Source organism: Podarcis filfolensis, assembly GCF_964270895.1.
Source record: "Podarcis filfolensis genome assembly, chromosome: 4".
Taxonomy (NCBI): domain Eukaryota; kingdom Metazoa; phylum Chordata; class Lepidosauria; order Squamata; family Lacertidae; genus Podarcis; species Podarcis filfolensis.
The window spans coordinates 22,345,590-22,363,286 of NC_139607.1; the positions used below are offsets into that span (position 1 = coordinate 22,345,590).

The 17,697-nt window shown below is 42.8% G+C and overlaps 1 protein-coding gene across 8 annotated transcripts in view; it reads right to left on the reverse strand.

The window, feature by feature from the left end:
- Positions 1 to 17,697, reverse strand: part of TMTC4 (transmembrane O-mannosyltransferase targeting cadherins 4) — a 67,734-nt gene that overhangs the window by 22,498 nt on the left and 27,539 nt on the right. For 6 of the 8 annotated variants that reach the window (XM_083610642.1, XM_083610640.1, XM_083610641.1 and 3 more), the window contains 4 exons: positions 11,351 to 11,466; positions 9,181 to 9,397; positions 6,834 to 6,921; positions 1,298 to 1,395 (listed from right to left, as the gene is read on the reverse strand). In XM_083610642.1, the coding sequence (XP_083466768.1) occupies positions 1,298 to 1,395; positions 6,834 to 6,921; positions 9,181 to 9,397; positions 11,351 to 11,466 (519 nt within the window). Of the gene's footprint in view, positions 1 to 1,297; positions 1,396 to 6,833; positions 6,922 to 9,180; positions 9,398 to 10,541; positions 10,722 to 11,350; positions 11,467 to 17,697 lie in introns of those variants that run through there. The other 2 variants (XM_083610646.1, XM_083610647.1) reach the window with 2 other exon arrangements.

The following is a 17,697-nucleotide window of genomic DNA, read 5'->3' on the forward strand; positions in this document are numbered from 1 at the left end:
AGAATTTCTATAACTGACATGAAAGGTTTTTTGTTTTAAAAATCAGTATATACATTTTATGAAATAAATAAAAACAGCTGCCTAATTTCTGAAAACCTCTAAGTGGTTTACATAACAGTACTGTAGGTCGTCCTGAATGAACTGTGACAAGCCCTGTGCGCTTCTCCTCCATGTGCAAGAGAAGCAGGGAAAACACTTTGGAACAAAGCTCAGATCAATGTTAATATACAAAAGCACCTGAGAAACAAACCAGGAAGTTAATCCAGAGTTTTGACATCTCAGTTTGTTTAAACTAACTTTGGTTAAAATAAGCCAGTGTCCCCAAGTTTTTAATGTGGCCCCAAGTGAAACTGTGGTTTATTCTACAATGAAAGGGGAAGATTTATCTCTCCTTATTTTGTCTGAAAAGGAGGAGGGAGCAGTGCCTCAGCCTACAGTTCACTGCAACTCATTCATGAGGGCCTTCTCGGTAGTGGCGCCCGCCCTGTAGAACGCCCTCCCATCAGATGTCAAGGAAATAAGCAACTATCTGACTTTTAGAAGACATCTGAAGGTAGCCCTGTTTAAGGAAGTTTTTACTGTTTGATGTTTCATTGTGTTTTTAATATTCTGTTGGGAGCCGCCCAGAGTGGCTGGGGAAACCCAGCCAGATGGGCGAGGTATAAATAATAAATTATTATTATTATATGTTCATCCACACCATTCTTTAGGAGTTGATGGAGCTGGACTAAAGCTTGAGTGACTTCCATCTAACCAATAACTTCCTACTGTCATTACGGGAATGGTTGTGTAGCATTGCTATGAAAAGTCTTCCACACCATGCCTTCCTTGCATGTGGTGAAGAGTTGGGTCTCACACCAAGAGTCATAAATTATATATATTTATCAATCTCATAGAGAGAAATGGGAGCAACGAGGCAATAAGACGCTCTTGCAAGTCTTAACCAAGTATAATGCAGACAGACTTGGGAGATTATTCATGGAACCATTGGTGTATATTCTTCAGTAACACCAACAATAACTCATGTAGTGAAATCAGCACTCAGCACACCTTCAGACTTGGCGAACACCAAATCTGAAAGCATTTGCAATAGAAATCACAAAACAAAAACAGGAAAAGAGGAAAGATTGTTAGTATTGTCGTTGCTGAATTTACCACATATTTTCTGTAAGAAAGCCTAAGCGATGCACAAACCATAAGGGACACATATTTTGCCATATGAAGAGAGTTTATTTAACAGTGAGCTGCTTTTGGCTGATAAGAAACGTCAATGTTTAACTGTTAAGAGAAGACTTACCAGTATTGTGATTCCTTGTTCTTTACACAGCATGGCTAGAGCTCCTAGGAGGACGCTCAGTAAGACCCAGGCAGTAGAAAATTGGGCTCCTTCTTTACCTATCAGTTTAAAAACAGGGCATAAAGAAAAGAAACTGACAACATATAGAAGCATTGACATTGGCCCTAGGTGGAAAGTTGTTTTGGAATAAGTTCTGTCATTCAAGGATATGCTCTTTGTCAATTACTTTCAAAATGTTTAAGATAAGAGAAAATGTGGTCTGCTTTTCATGGTTGAAATTTTCAGTAAGATAGATTGTAGACTTACACGTTCATTCCATTAGCAAGTTACTGCCTGACATTAATATGCAATAAATTCTGTTAGCAAATTTTAGGCTTCTGCTACAGATTAAGAGTACAGCGCAAGCTTTTTCAAAAGCAATAATTTGCACACAGATCTACCAAGCAAGTCAAAAATATCCCTCTGAACAAAAATACTGTGATTAAAATTGGCTGCTTTCCCAATACCAAATGGGAATTTTCTGAAGCCTTTCCACAAAATGTTATTTCGCACACCCTTCCCCCCACAACAGTGACTTCAGAAAACCCTTCCATTTGCCAACTCCATAATGCTACTGATTTCAAAGTCACAAACAGAGGACCTGTTCTCACTTCGCATTCTGTGCTCCAATATGGATACCCACCTAAAGTGCAAAATAAATGTCTCTTGTTACGTCGGAAAGGAACATTAATAATTAAATAATTAACGTTACTTATAATTCAATAGTCAGGGTCAAACTAGACAAAATAATGGAGATCAATGAGAGGGCCTCCTTTCTTTTTTCATTTATTTTCAAAGCAGTCTTGGAGTTCTGAACGGGATGAGGATCACTGCATTGGATGATGCGATTTAAACCTTCTCCCTGCACCATTCACTTGGTCTGAACACATGCTCCCCACAATCTGCTAGCTGTCCCGTTTACCTGTATGTTTGTGTACCTGTATGTTTCCCTGAATAAGGAAAATAGTGCTTACATTATGCTCCCAAACAAGATTTGTGGTAAGGCTCAATATATGTGCGAGAGTCAAAGTACTGGACTAGGACAACTCAAGTTCCAATCCCCATTCAGCGATGATGATCACGCTGTCCCAGCCTAAGCTACTTCACAGGGATGTTGTGAGGATAAGATGGGGAAGGGGGTAGCTATGTGTGTGCCACGTTGACCTTCTCAGAGGAAAAGTGAGATAGAAATGTAATCATAAAATGAATAATAATAAATGCATGCGGATCCCTATACTTGTTGTTGTTTAGTCGTTTAGTCGTGTCCGACTCTTCGTGACCCCATGGACTAGAGCACACCAGGCACTCCTGTCTTCCACTGCCTCCCGCAGTTTAGTCAGACTATACCAAATACTACTACTATCCCTATACTACATATGGCAAAAGCAACATCTAGACCAGTTCATTATGGGAATCTTTTCAACTCATCCTAAACAGGAGCACCTTTAGAAAGTGATGTGCAAAAAGTAAATGCGTTTCATTTCTAAGATTCTTGGGCCAGCATCAATCTTTGCTCTGAATGGGGGTACGGATCTATGCTAAAAAAGCACACTGATGTTCAAGGTTTGAAAATTCTATATATTTGTATATACATGTGTGTGTGTGTGTGTGCGCGCACACACACACACACACACACACACATTTTTGCATGCACATTCTTCATTCTCATCCCTAAAATGGGTATCATAGGAACTTATAAAAAAAACCTTATAAAAAAAAAAACCCTGAATATAAAGTCCAACAGATCCAAATAGTCAATTTAACTTTTGATTCTCAATCAATAGCACCGAAAATGTAAAGCAATGAACAAGTGCCAGCTATTACTCTGGTCGCACACATGCCAAGTGTGCTAATCAGCTTAACGAAGCACACTCCCTACAACAATGCTGCTTTCTCCCACCACGATCTCCTTTCAGAGAATGGAACTCATTCCTGGTTGGCACCTGAACCGAGTTTAAACTGGTGCACCATATTGTGAGAAGGCACTCTGCCACCCTCACCAGATGGCCACAAGTGTAATCCGTGCCAAAGATTTGCGGAAAGCATTTGATTCCTGTTCCAGAAAGCTAAATGCCCACAAGTGTTTCTGTCATTTTATATAAGAGAATCTAGTTTACAGAAATAGATTAAATTCATACTGCGAGGCCATGCAACTTGTACATTCATTTTATGCTCCAATGAAGTCATTGTGGGACTGAGGTCTATTTGGGTCGAAGGCTTGGCTGAACATTTACATCTAAAGCCTGGGTTCTCCCTCTAGCAATTAATAGGCAGCTTTGATTCCAAAGGTTAATGTGTAAGAGCAGAGACGGCTCTTGATTTGTACCACAGCACTACCCAGTATCTGACACAAATCATATGAATTGATGAAGCAGTGACCATACATAAACAAAAATGGGACTTGACATAAAATGTTGCAGTGTATCCCTGGGAGGGGAAACTGAGGACCACATTGCCTTATAGGAAAACATCTGGGGGGGCCACATGCCAGTGGTAGTTGCGAACCACAGGAGAAAGAAGGCAAAGCAATGGACTTTGTTACAGTAGGTTACATTCCAGCGATACAAAAGTTAAGAGGATTCTAGATATACACCACACAAATATCTCCATCCTTTATTCGGGCAAGAGGCATTATCACAGTTCAATGACACATTCCAGGCAGGCTAAAGCACACAGGGGAGTTGCCTGGGGCAGGGCTGGAGAGAGGTTTGGCCTGGGGAGAGGTCCACAGGCCTGAGATTCTCCTCACCTCACAAGTATTCACTGAGGAGAAGCAGGCAGAAAGGAAAAGGCCTTTCCTTATGGGGCTGCATGGTGTTAGAGAGCTCAGGTTTGAGACTGTCTCCTAGTCTTCAACCAGGAAATTTTACAGAGCAGGTTTTTCCTTTCCCCCCTCCTTATTAAACATCCCCACATAGCACAGGGAGAATTATTTTTAAACCTTTCCAATAAGCTGTTTGGAGCCTGAGCAAGCCAGGGTCCTCTCGCCCCCTGACCTCCATTTTTCTTTTTCTCTTCTCAAGCCCCACCCTAACAGTCCACATCTCAAATCCTCTCAACCACCGTCTAAATTCATAGATTGAAATGAGCCCCCTCAGGGTGTTTTCAGGTCCCATGTTGCTGAAGACGGCAGTAAGCAGTGGGGCTACGTAAAAAGTGGGTAAGGTTAAAAAAAAAAGGAAAATGTAAATGACCCCTGGACGGTTAGGTCCAGTCAAAGGCGACTATGGGGTGCGGTGCTCATCTTGCTTCAGGCTGAGGGAACTGGCGTTTGTCCAGACAGCTTTCTGGGTCATGACTAAACTGCTTCTGGCACAATGGAACACTGTGATGGAAGCCAGAGTGCACGGAAACGCCATTTACCTTTCCGCCATAGCGGTTCCTATTTAACTACTTGCACTGGTATGTTTTCGAATTGCTAGGTTGGCAGAAGCTAGGACAGAGCAATGGGAGCTCACCCCGTTGCACGGACTCGAACCACTGACCTTCTGATCAGCAAGCCCAAGAGGCCCAGTGGTTTAGACCACAGCGCTACCCACATCCCCTGCTATGCCAGGTAATACCACCCTCAAATGTTGCACGCTCCGATCCACCTCTTTCTGCTCCCCACCCCAAGATCCACACATACACAAAGTGTTCTAAGGTATCTGTAATGCTGAGGGAGCTAATTTTATCTATAGGGGGCCTACAGTCTACCCTATTTCTGGCTCCCTTAGACTGTTTCCCCCGCCTCCATGATTTTAGGGGAGCTATGATTTGTCAGCAGCATACACCCCCCTTCTTTCAAAACAGGGAGAAGCAATGGTGGGAGGTCCTGTCTTTGGAATTCAATGTGAATCCAGAAGTTTTCTCTCTCCAGACAATGAGATGTGTTAGCATTTTCTTATCTCTCTGCCACTAACTGTAAAAACTCACACAACCAGAAAACCCTACATGGAGCTTAAGTATTGTTGAGAAGAGTAGAGGTCATTAAAATACAGCATAGCAGAGGTATACATAAAATATATACCACAGATCAGACAAGCGCAAAGACAAATCCAAATGATGGCATATAAATATTTAAAGAATTAAGGAGGTTTCCCTTAAAAAGCAGAAGCTAGCCCAAGTGAGTTAATATTTAAAAACAATGTAACTGTATAATGAAGCAAAAGAATAATAATATTGATGAGTAAATTGGCAAAGTCATAATAAATCTTTTATTAATGGCACAAATATTAAGATGGAAAAAGCATGAAATAAGCACAAAGAAGGTTCTGCAAGGAAACTGAGGAAGATTTTATAGCCATGGGGCTGCGCTTCAATATGGTGGTGGGGTACCTGGGTCTGAAACATTTTGTTTGAACAGTGCATCTGAAGAAGTGAGTGAAACAGAGGTAACAAAGGAGACACAGTAAGCCTGCAACTTAATGTGCATTTAACTTGCGCACATTCAGCCTTACACGAATGGCAAAAAATAAAAATAGGCTGGAAAGGGGGCAGGATGGGATCCTGACAAAAAATGACTTTGTTTTGACTATATATGATTTTGGCTTTAGGCACGATGCCTGGAACACAATCAATGCTTTTTTCTAAGAAAAAGGGTGCTGGTACTCACAATTAAGTTACATTAAGTGCCACACTTTTAACATTTTGGGGAGGGGGTGCCAGTACTGCGTACCCTTGAGTGCCCCCAGAGAAAAAGCACGGACCATAATCCTGACACAATCCTCTTTCCATCCTGGTACCAGTCTATGAATTACTAACCTCCATGTGGTTTTTCAGTCAACTGTGTATCACCTGGAAAGGTTTCTTCTCATTCATAATTCTTCTAACCAAAAGCATCTCTTTTAGGCCTGCTTTATATATGTAGAAGTATTTTATGTGAAGTAAGGACTTACTTATAAGCTGACCAATTCATGAAGTATAAGGGTAACACTGACCATTAATCATTATGGGTGCACACTTCCTCTAGCATCAGCAGCAACATGACTCTGATTATCAGCTGTTGGAAAACAAAAATATCCTGCTAGGAGGCTTCCCCTGAGGCATCTGGTTCATCCCTGTAGGAAAGAGTCTGCTGGACTAGATGAGTCTTTGATCTCATCTAGCAGGGCTCTTTTTAGGATGCTGGTCATCATGCACTTAGGCCATCAAAAATATTCATTAAAATTCTGTCCTACGTTTCAACCCACACCGAGGTCCCTAAAGAGGCTGGCAATAAAATGCCATGTGTATAGTCCATAAATTTCACATATATGTGCACTATACCCTTTCCCTCTCCAATTCCAATGATTCTTCCAGTTACAGAAAAGGTCATGGGCAGATATACGTGCAAGCACTTAATTCATACACTACTTCCTACACGCAACGTTAGAGAGATGGGGGATTGGTGACACAAACTGGGAACACTTTGATCTCTCAGCACCATATATTAATTAGGTTCTAATTTTCATCATTTTGGTGGTGCTCTAACAGACTGGTCTGCTCAGAAACCAATGGTGTGTGTTCAAGTACTTACTTTCTCTAAACGCCTTGCAGTAGCCTAGGAAAGACAATAAAAAGAACAGGGCGCACAGCAGGTCTGCTCTGCCAACAATCCCAGCGATCTTGAGAAAGAAAAGAAAAGGGATTTAATTACCAAAATAGAAGTTTCCCCTCAAGTGAAGTAGTGTGGAAGGCTAATTGCTTTTTAAAAAACCGTTGCATCAGCGCCACCAGGGATTTGTGAACAGTGGCCACAATGCAGCCCAAGTGAAGCATGCTGAAGTCCCCTTGATCTCAATATGAGAGAATTAACCAAAGGCTTCATCAGCTCTTGTTGGAATCAATGAGCCTTTAAGAGCAGTTAACTTTAGCTGGGTTGAACCCATTCTCATTAAGTGGTAGCCCTTTCCCATGCTGGAAGTCAAAATAGAGAGTTCCTGCACGTATAAAGAGCCCTTGGATAATACGTTTATACACTACGCAATTTCTAGATATGTGAGTTTGAATGGGGGTATGGAAGATAGGAGACGGCACTTACGGAACCCCCCCTACTCTGGCAGGAAAATACCAGGGAGGTCAAAACAATCCCCCTCATCCTTGTTCAAATATGTTCAAAACCGGCTTCATCAATCAATGGCACAGGTCCCTTCTCAAGGCTAATGTTTTCATGCTAGCCCCTGCAGATACTGCTGGTGGAACCAAGAAGTCAACTGTTCTGGTTGGCTGTGCTCAGTCTAAACAAGAGTCTACAAAACTCTCCTTTCAACAGTCACCTTCGGATAAAAGGATAGCTATCATCCTTTTATCTTCAGGGAGCAGGTAGAACGAAGGGGGCTCAAAGAAGAAGTGGATTCTCCTTTGGACTGTACGGCATTTCCTCTTTGAGCCCAAATCCTCTCTATACTGCCACTGGACACCTGAGCCTTCTCCTCTCTCCTAAGTGACCTTTGAGGACCACTAAGATCCATATCCCAACACTCACCATAGGGACAAAGAGAGGCTTGACAAAGAGGGGCGGGGCAGGAAACAATGGCTGTAGACAAGATGGAGGGGAATGTGCAAAATACTGGAAAGAAGGGGTTCTTGTGGAATTTTTTGTGCTCTCCAAAGCAACAGCTTTTGCAATAAAAATAAAACCTCACAAAAATAGTTTCTACAGCTTCAACCCATTGCTTAGTGAATGGGTATTTTGGGGCGGTATCTCCTTAGCCCAAGCCAAATATATTACCTATTGAACCAAACCCAAGACTCACTGAGAAGTGAAAACCCTATGAAGAACAAGTGTTTCTACAACCATTTTATATATGAAAAGTCTTAAGATTCCTTCCATTTATATCCACCAGCACAAAAGAAACTAGACTACTCCACTGGAAACAGATTCTAATAATAATTTGTCAAAATATGTCATTTATGTGGAAAATCAATACAGTTGCTATTTCAAAAACATCTGGCTTTTCATCATCTCCATATTTTGCATGTTTTTACACTCTGATATTATTGTACCACGATACCTGCCATTAAATGCATCAGGTGTTTAAAAAAAACCCCAACCTATCAGCTTCTGCAAAATTAAGAATTCTCAACAGAAATTCACTTTCATTTAGCAAAGACCTACAATGTGAAAAGTGAGGTGCATGAACTTATGAAGTAGCAGCAAAGTTAACTATTAAAAGAGCAGGTATCCAGTGAGTAGTCTGAGCACCAGATTCGAAAATCCAGGGGGAGTCAATGTGATGCAATTGAGACGTTGCTGGACTCCAATTCATTTTCACTCCAGCCAACATGACCAATGGTCATAGATGTAGGGAGATGTAGTCCAGCAAAATCTGGAGGACATCACATTGGCAATCCTTGCTATAACCTTTCTGAAACTAAGCAGGTGCTTAAATGGGGGGAGATGGGAGACTATTGGAAACTCCATGTAAGAGCAGGAGATATATAAATATAAATCTAAAAAACAAAACAAAAAACCAGACCCACAAGAGAGTTGCCAGATTGAACTATCTCCCCTCTCATCCCCCCACGTGCTGTTATGAAGGTCCTCCCAGCTCTCTGGAGCAGATCTAGGGAGGGTGGACAAGACCATGTAGTTGGGGGGTGGGGAGTTCCACTGCACTAGCAGAAATCCTAGCACTGGCTTCTCCTAGGACAAGTTAGGATTAGTCATGTGCAACAAACCCCAAAAGAACAAAAAAGCACGGTTGCACCAATACAAAGCACATGCAAATGTACACAATGTGTGTGTGTGTGTGTATACATTCACACCCACCCCACACCTATGGATTGCATAATACATTCATTTGAAAGGATAAGGAAGATTAAATATTGTTAATGGACTCTGGGTTTTTGAGCTTTTAATACTTAAATCGTGAAGTACTTACACATTCAGTGTGCACTGGATGTACAGCAAACAGCAAAGCCGCGAGCAGGGATGATTTGGGGACAAAGTTCAGCCTTCTTCCTTTACTGGTGTACTGCAGCCCACCCAATAATATTGAGAAGACATCAACAATTAAGACAGAGATAGCACAATGGAGTATTATATTGACGACATGAAAGCCCAATGGGTAGAAGCCTCCAGCTAAAAGGTAATTAATCCTACACAAGGGGGGGAAAACATCGATGTTAGAAATTACGACAAACAAATGGATAAAAATGCACAAATATTTTTTTAAAAATAAATTCTGAATAAATCTGGATGTATTCATCAAGACGGCAGTGTCAAACTACTTACTATCGATGCACAGTGGAAACAAGTTATGAAGAGAGCAGGAGCAGCTCCTCTGTTGGGGTGGAGCCACAAGGGAAGGGAGTCATCGTTGCTTACCGGGAGAGAGGGGAGAGAAGGCAAAAGTCGGCACACCAGTGAGAGCATTTGATTGGTTCCGCTGGTGCCCCTGCATTCTGCTGACTTTCCTGTTGCCTTGTCCACCTCTCCCAGTAAGCAGCTGTGGAGCACCTGCTGGGAAGGTATCATTTGGCTCTGCTTCTAGAAGAGGGGAACACACAGGTAGGCACCTTAACATTGGGCCTTACAACAAGGACATGTTGCTGAAGAGAATAGGAAGCCAACTCCCTTCCCCTCCTAAATGTGCTCTTCTCCATTCAGTCATTCCTTTTCAGTTCATTTTATTTCCCTCTTGCTCAACTCCTCCTTTTTTTTATGCACTCATTTTTCCCTTCTCTGCAATATCTCAAAAGGAGCGCTGGTTTTGAGCCAGAGCTTTCAAGGTCACAGGGTGGCATTCAACTATGTTTTACTCCAGAGCAGACCCACTGAAATTAAGGAGCAAGTTAGGTATGTTAATTTCAATAGGTCTACTCCCAAGTAAAACTTAGTTGAATACCACCTGCAGTTTCAGAACTTCTTCCAGTGCTAGAGCAATGTGTGAATAGTAGGAAGATGTCTTTGCTATAAGGCAGCTTTCAATGTTCCCAGCAATTAAGTACTCCTTCTTAAAAAGACTGTGGGAGAGAGGAGGAACAGATTGAATGCACTAGTGCAAACAGGGACTCTCCTCTCAATGGAACACAGATTTCCCTCGCTAAGGTGCCCCTTAGAAAATACATTTATAAAGCCAGTTTTCCACTCTTCCTCATCAGCAACTCCAGATGCTCAGTGCTGTGTTTCATATGCAAGATTGAGCCAGAGAGGGATAAAGTAAGGTTTCTGCATGATGCTTTTTTATTTTTTTTGGAGGTGGGGAAGAGAAGGAGAATTGGATACACCTTTGCAACACACCTGCTCCCTGTCAGAGACACATGCTTTGGGGTTGTTCTGTGCTGGCCTTCCATCTGTTGACACAGGAGACTGGGATAATAGATGGGCCTGTGCAAAAAGTGTATGCAGTTCTGCCGGCCACGATCCCTGCTTTTTTTCTCCCCACCTCCAGGGCATTCTGCCATTCGTTCATAAAGAAGTTATATGCCAAAGGAAAGAAAAGTAGAAACGTGTGCCAAAGCAGTAAGGGTGTTGTGTCTGAAAACCCCTCACTTGAGTTTGCTTCTTTAGCACAACGTATCATTTATTATATTACGTGTGATGGCAAGTACCTTTCCTCAATCCCCCACTCTCATCATACGACTTCCCATTTCACTTAAGTGGTTATACGTTTTCAGAGGACCTACAAAGTTGTGTCAATTAAAAAATCTCCTTCATTAAAAATATGGAAAAAATATGCATGGTGATGTGTGGGTGTGTCGAGATGTGTGATGTTTGGTTGTTAAGAACTAGCTTTATGCACCTCCATGGTCCTCTGTAACCAAGAAGTGACCTTTGATGTCTATGTGATACTCCTCCTGTCCTTACCAGGAAAAAAAAGCATGGCAGAATATTTTCTTTGCGAGAGATTTTGGACTGCTACGCATGCTGTGATCCTAAATAGTTATAAGAGTTTGGTTACAGGAAGCTGGCTTCATGGGTAGAGTAGCAGCACATAAGAGCACAAATGAAACTTTCCTCTATGTTAAAGGTAGCATCTCAGTAAATTCTACTTCCTTTTAATGCCACCCCCCTTTAAATGTCTTAAGTGGAGCCTGACAGCATCTCACCTGAAAGTTAATACAGTAAGCGGTCGGTAAGATTTATGGCTGGTATTGCTACTGAGTTTGCTCCCCCAAAAGTCATGATGCCACAGTTCACCAAGTGGGGTTTCTGCCCTGAGGTCCTGAAACAACACAAGTTTATAACATTGTCAAAATCTTAATCTTTAACAGAGGTAAACCAAGAACAGTTCTGCATTGAGTATACCCAGAGATTTGTCTACTTGCATTGGCATGCCACATTTCCCCTCAAGGAACTCAAAGCAACTTACAAGGTTCCCTGCCTACCCATTCATTTTGCCCTCAAACCAACCAAATGAGGTAGGTAACCTGGATTTCCTAGAACCACTCTATCATGTCAGAGATATTATTTTTAAAGAAGTTATTGTCCTTTTGAAAAATGTTTACAATTTAAAGCAGCATTTCCCAAACTTGGGTCTCCAGCTGTTTTTGGACTACAACTCCCATCATCCCTAGCTAGCCAGGCCAGCGGCCAGAGATGATGGGAATTGTAGTCCGAAAACAGCTGGAGACCCAAGTTTGGAAAACACTGTTCTACAGCATAGAGATAAAATGGAAATTGTTCCATTTTATCGTTCTAACCATCATTCTGACTAGTAAACCACAGTAGCTTTTAAGCTCTTATGCTCCATGCTTACCATGGAGAAAATGGGTGGGAGGAGTTATTTGTTTAAAATTTTTAAATTTTATAGCACACCATTTCCATCTCAAAAAAGTGACCAATGTTTTGTATTATGTTTATTATAACCCAGCCAACCTATTAAACAGAATTCATAACATTCAGCCAACTTTAATGAGCGGATAGCTGTCTTGAGCATTACAATACATCATATACTGGAAGTTAGCCTACAGTTCTTGATTCAGTGCCATTTTTACTTTGTGCTCTGTCTTGAATATCAGGGCCGTGTGCTGCACAACTCCATATCCTCCATTCTCGTCACCAGCAAACCACGACAGAAAGCACAATGCAAACACTACAGATGGCAAGTAGTGTTCAACTGCTATTTGAATACCCTGCTGAGATGCTTTCTTAATTTTCACACAACACTACTAAACTATCATTCTTCATTTTATTTCTGACACATCAAAACTTATAGGTCAGCCCAATTGTGGCACACTCATGAATAAGAAAAATTGATGGGGCACAAGGGAAAAAATCATTATGCACCATCATGATGGAAGGGAGGGCATTTGTTGCCAAGACTGAGGATGAAAATTAGAAACCGAGATGGCTGTTGAGAATGTGCACAATGCTTTCAGGAGTGCATCTGTGCATGGCTCTTTCTGAGTTCAGATGTGCTAACTCAGCAGATCACAACCCCGCAGCCCACATGCTTGGGGATCTTCCACCTGCACTGATATCCTGGCCATCTGTAGACCAGATGCAGACAAGAGCCTATGCTGTGTGCTGACTATGGTGTCAAGCATATAGATCTCAGTATCCCATATATTGTTTTGGATATGAATTTCATTGGGTGGCCTTGGGTAAATGCACCCAGTCACTGCAGCAACACAGTGGCCACTGAAAAACTGCTCCTGTGGTACACATTATACAGAGCCGGTGTGATCACTTTGGTTTTTTCCATGCTAGAATGGCCCCTGTAGACACTGGTGGGAGAAGCAATACAGGCAACCCCGGGCAATCCAAGATTTCATTCACTACTGTGGTCATGTGAAATCACACTGCCAGAATGCTTGAAGTTTCCTCTGCAGTAACATAAAAACTAGATTTCTATTGAACCTTCGCTCACAGGCTTGTGAGAATACAATGTCACTCTGTGCTGCTTGGAGGAAGAGTTATAGGGCTAACAATAAATCGACGTTGGGATTTGCTTGGGCTGCCTGAAATTCCACCACCACACTGGAAGACTACAGCTGCTCTGTGCATGAGGAAGGAAGCATCATGAACTGGGCAGATGGAAGCACCTGAAACTGCATCACAATTTCAGCTAAGATGCTTTCAGGGTTGGTGGAGCTGGAAAGGCCAGCTGGTAGACAGAGTCCTGCCACCCCTCCAAATTCTGCATTCACTCCAGCAGGCAACAGCCTCCCTGCATTGCTCCCACCTGCAGGACTTGGGAAATGAGAGCAAAGTCCAAGCTTTGGCTCAGGCACCATCAGAACTGCTCCTTGCTGAAGAATAGAAGCCCAGCACAGGATTTTGCATTTAGCAACAAACTATTTTGCTAGCCGCCTTTGGGTTTCCCCACAAGTCAACAGCTCCCAGCTCATTCTAGGGAAAGAATGAGATCCTGCCTGTCATCTACCATGCAGTCCATGCTTGACTAGTCAGTAGCTAGGTAAAGGTAAAGGGACCCCTGATCATTAGGTCCAGTCGTGGCCAACTCTGGGGTTGCGGCGCTCATCTCGCTTTATTGGCCAAGAGAGCCGGCGTACAGCTTCCGGGTCATGTGGCCAGCAGGACTAAGCTGCTTCTGGCGAACCAGAGCAGCACACAGAAACATCGTTTACCTTCCCGCCAGAGTAGTACCTATTTATCTACTTGCACTTTGACGTGCTTTCAAACTGCTAGGTTGGCAGGAGCAGGGACCGAGCAATGGGAGCTCACCCCGTCGCGGGGATTCGAACCACCGACCTTCCGATCAGCAAATCCTAGGCTCTGTAGTTTAACCCACAGCGCCACCCGCGTCCCTAGTCAGTAGCTACCATGGGGTAATTAGGTATCCATCATTTGTTGTGCCCAAGAGTCACCCTCACAGTAGGAAGTGGACACACAAAAATTCCCCACCACAAATCTTATACCTTAGATCAGAGGTGGGGAACCTATGGTCCTACAGATGTTGTTGAGCTACAGTTCACATCATCCTTGGCCCCTGGCCATGCTGCCCTAGACTGATGGGCATGGAGTCCAACCACATCCATCTGGAAGGTCACAAGTTCCCCATCCCTGACTTAAATATTACAAAGAAAAACAGTGAAATAAATTTATTGGGGGCCACACTTCCTATATTTCACAAAGCCTGGAACTGAGTAGTTATACAGCTTGATCCTATGCATATTTGCTCAAAAGAACGTCCCACTCTGTTCAACAGGGTTTCTTGAGAGGTAAATGTACACAGCATTGTAGATTTAAGGGTTCTTTCTTCCCACCAAATTCCTCTGCAAGGGTAGGAGTAAATCAATATATTTGTTCTCCCTAATAGAAATTTTAGCCATGATGGAAAACTGCAGGCAGCCTCATTACATTCACAAAACAGAATGCAAATAATAAAAAATTTTCATACACGGTGCCTCAAGTATTATAACAGAGAAATAATTTGCACAGCTTAGATCCACAGCCTTAAAAAAAAAACTTCAGCAAATAAAAAATAAAGCAAAGCAAACAGAAGGTTCAAAAACACTTGGAAATTAAATTCTAGCCTCTTGGCAGCTAGCACTGCATCTTTTATTTGTTTAAATAACTCAGCAATTCTATGATTCTATGAAATGGAAGAAGAATTTGCCCTGGACAAATGAGCCAATGACCACCTAGGCTAATAACACTCCACTGAGCTGAACAGATGTCAATGGAGCTAAGTCAGCAAATGCAGTCCCCAAATCAGCCTATTTGAATCCACCCTCTTTACACAGTATCTAAATAAGAGCCAACTCTCCCGATGTCCTGTATTACCTTAAAAGACTGACAACATTCATTGTAGTGTAAGAGTCAGTGGCGTAGCGTGGGGGGTGCAGGGGGGGCCGGCCGCACCGGGCGCAACATCTGGGGTTAGGGCAAATCCACGGGTTAGGGGGCGCAAATCCATGGGTTAGGGGGCGCAAATCCACGGGTTAGGGGGCGCAAATTACTTGCCTTGCCCCGGGTGCTGACAACCCACGCTACGCCACTGGTAAGAGTTCATGGGCTGGAGCCCACTCCTGACAGCACAATACTATGTGTGTTTATTCCAAAGTAAGTCCCACTGTATACAATGAGGCTTACACCCTAGTAAGTGTGTTTAGGATGCAGCCTGAGGGGACAAAGCCTGCTCTGGTGGTAGGCGGAGGCCCCAGGGCAGCACATCTCAGAAACAGGCATTCTAGAGCAGCAGGAGGGTGGGTGCAGGAGAGGGTCATGAAAATGGGGTGTACTTCTCTGCAGTCTGTGCATGAGCCACAACAGCTGTACTGGGAGTCTGGGAGAGATGCTTTGCCGCTTAGCCCAAGCACAAGCAGAAAGAAGAGGAGGTAGGAAAGCAGGGCTTTAAAAGTAGAACACTTTGCAGCACACGTGACAGCCCAGACCATTGTTCACCCTCGCAAGCCAAGCCCACAACATGGAACTATATGCTGCTTGCTTGTTTGGCACAGGACAAAAGTGGGTGGGAGGCTGTGGGAAAGTTGCCTAGGGCTTGCCTACGTCTCTTAGTTGCTGTGTCTGTAATACATTTGCTGAATCCTTCTTCTTATTGTTGCAGTGGAGTTGGATTTTACAAGGGGGGGGGGGCAAAAACCCAAGAAAACAAGCCCAGCCACCATTTGTGGACTGTAGCTGCCACTGTACTTGCTTCTGGGTGGGTATGCCCCAGATCAGATTGTTAGAAGCCTTTGCAGTGATGTAGTAAATTGGCATATGGTCCACTGTGAACCACTGAGATGACAGCTTCATCACCTCCTCATTCAATCTGGGCTGACAATTTTTTATATATAATCGCAACAGTTGGAACATATGCCCTGGGAACAGTTGTGTGAATCAGCCCTAACTAAAAGCAAACAAGTCACAACGGCCTTCGCAGGAGGCTAGGAATATGAGGGAAGCGTCTTTTGAAAAACAGACTTTTATTACAGGGCTGTAGTAAGGAAAGGGGGAGGCGGGGAGAAAATATTGATTCTGCTTCCCTCTCAACTCTAAGCAGCATACATTGATTTGAAAAAGTCAGGTGCATTCTCCTCTGGCAGCTCTGAAAACATTTGATTTTAAATAGCCCTCTTTGCTTCGCTGGGTGTAACATTTTATGCAAGAACCATTGTTCTAATGAATACTTGTAACGGAGATGCATTCTGCCTCAAATGCTTTACTTGTTCAAATGTTTACCTTCCTAAACACCACACAGAAGGCAGATCGCTGCAGTACACAGGTTTTCTTTCATTTCTTTTTTCTTTTTGCAAAGCACAGAGCTGCTTACAATGGCAAGAAAGCATCTGGAGAAGATTCTTGAACACCAGTAAAATCCAATAACAGACTGCTCCATGCCAGGGTAGGCATGGGGCCAACTGGAAGAGGATCTTTCATTGGAACCAGAAAGGGGAGAAAAGAGCACAGGAAGTTCACAAAAGGATCACAGTGTGGTATCCAATGCTGGCTTAGCCATAATCGATAGATCTACAAAATGGTTTTAGCTGTTGGAGCTCCCAGCGAAAGCGAATCAAATACGTTACGATGTTGAATAAAGTGAACATTTGTTCTACATAAGCTCCTTCCCTTGCAAGCTGGCAGCCAACCAATCCTACATTTTCCGCAAAAGAAGTTGCTCTAATATGGGTGAGAGAAATGCTGTTTAGTTTAAAGAGGAATGTGAACACCCAGAGTCTTCTTCCGTGTAGAGCCACTGAAATTAGTCATGTCCATTAATTTCTATGGATGTGCTCTGAGTAAGACTAGCATTCGCTAAAGCCCATCTCTCTCTATATGATAAAAATGTAAGAACGTCATCATGCAGCCCCCACTGCAGAACTTTGAGTGCCACATCACAATCCTGGGTTTGCATGATAGCTGCATGCAACCTTCAGGTTTAGAGGCCACTTGTACAGGTTGCTAAGGAGCAAAAACATGCTGTCTTCCTGTTCTGCTTATAGTCTTCCCAGAAACAGGATGATGGGACAGATCCTTGGTCTGATCCAGCAGGGCTTTTCTTATGTCCCTTATAATAGTTTAGCTTTCAATTTATTAACCATCAAGGTGTTTTGGAGGTGGTAGTAGCTAAGCAAAAAATATTATGAAATACTAAAACGAGTATCCTGTGCTGCTATGGAATGTTATTCAAATGGACTACATTTAACATTGAGGAAGGGGTGTGGATCAGTGTTAGAGCATAAACTTTGCTTTCAAAAGGTTCTAGGCTCAATCCTGCACATCTACAAACTGCTTTGTACCAGGTCAGCTGGTTTGACCTGGTACAAAGCAGCTATCTGTCATCTTTCCTTTTGAAAAGGCAATGATTGCTTGTTCTTTTCCCCCCTCAAAAGCATTCCAGGTAATTAGAAGTGTATTAAGAAGATTGTTAGCTGATTTTCCCTCTCAGTCCCACCCCCAGCTTCAAGAATATAATTGAGTTACTCAGGTAACTGCTAAAAGAAGATTAAGTGAAGTGTCTGAGATCACAGTGCATGTCAACCTC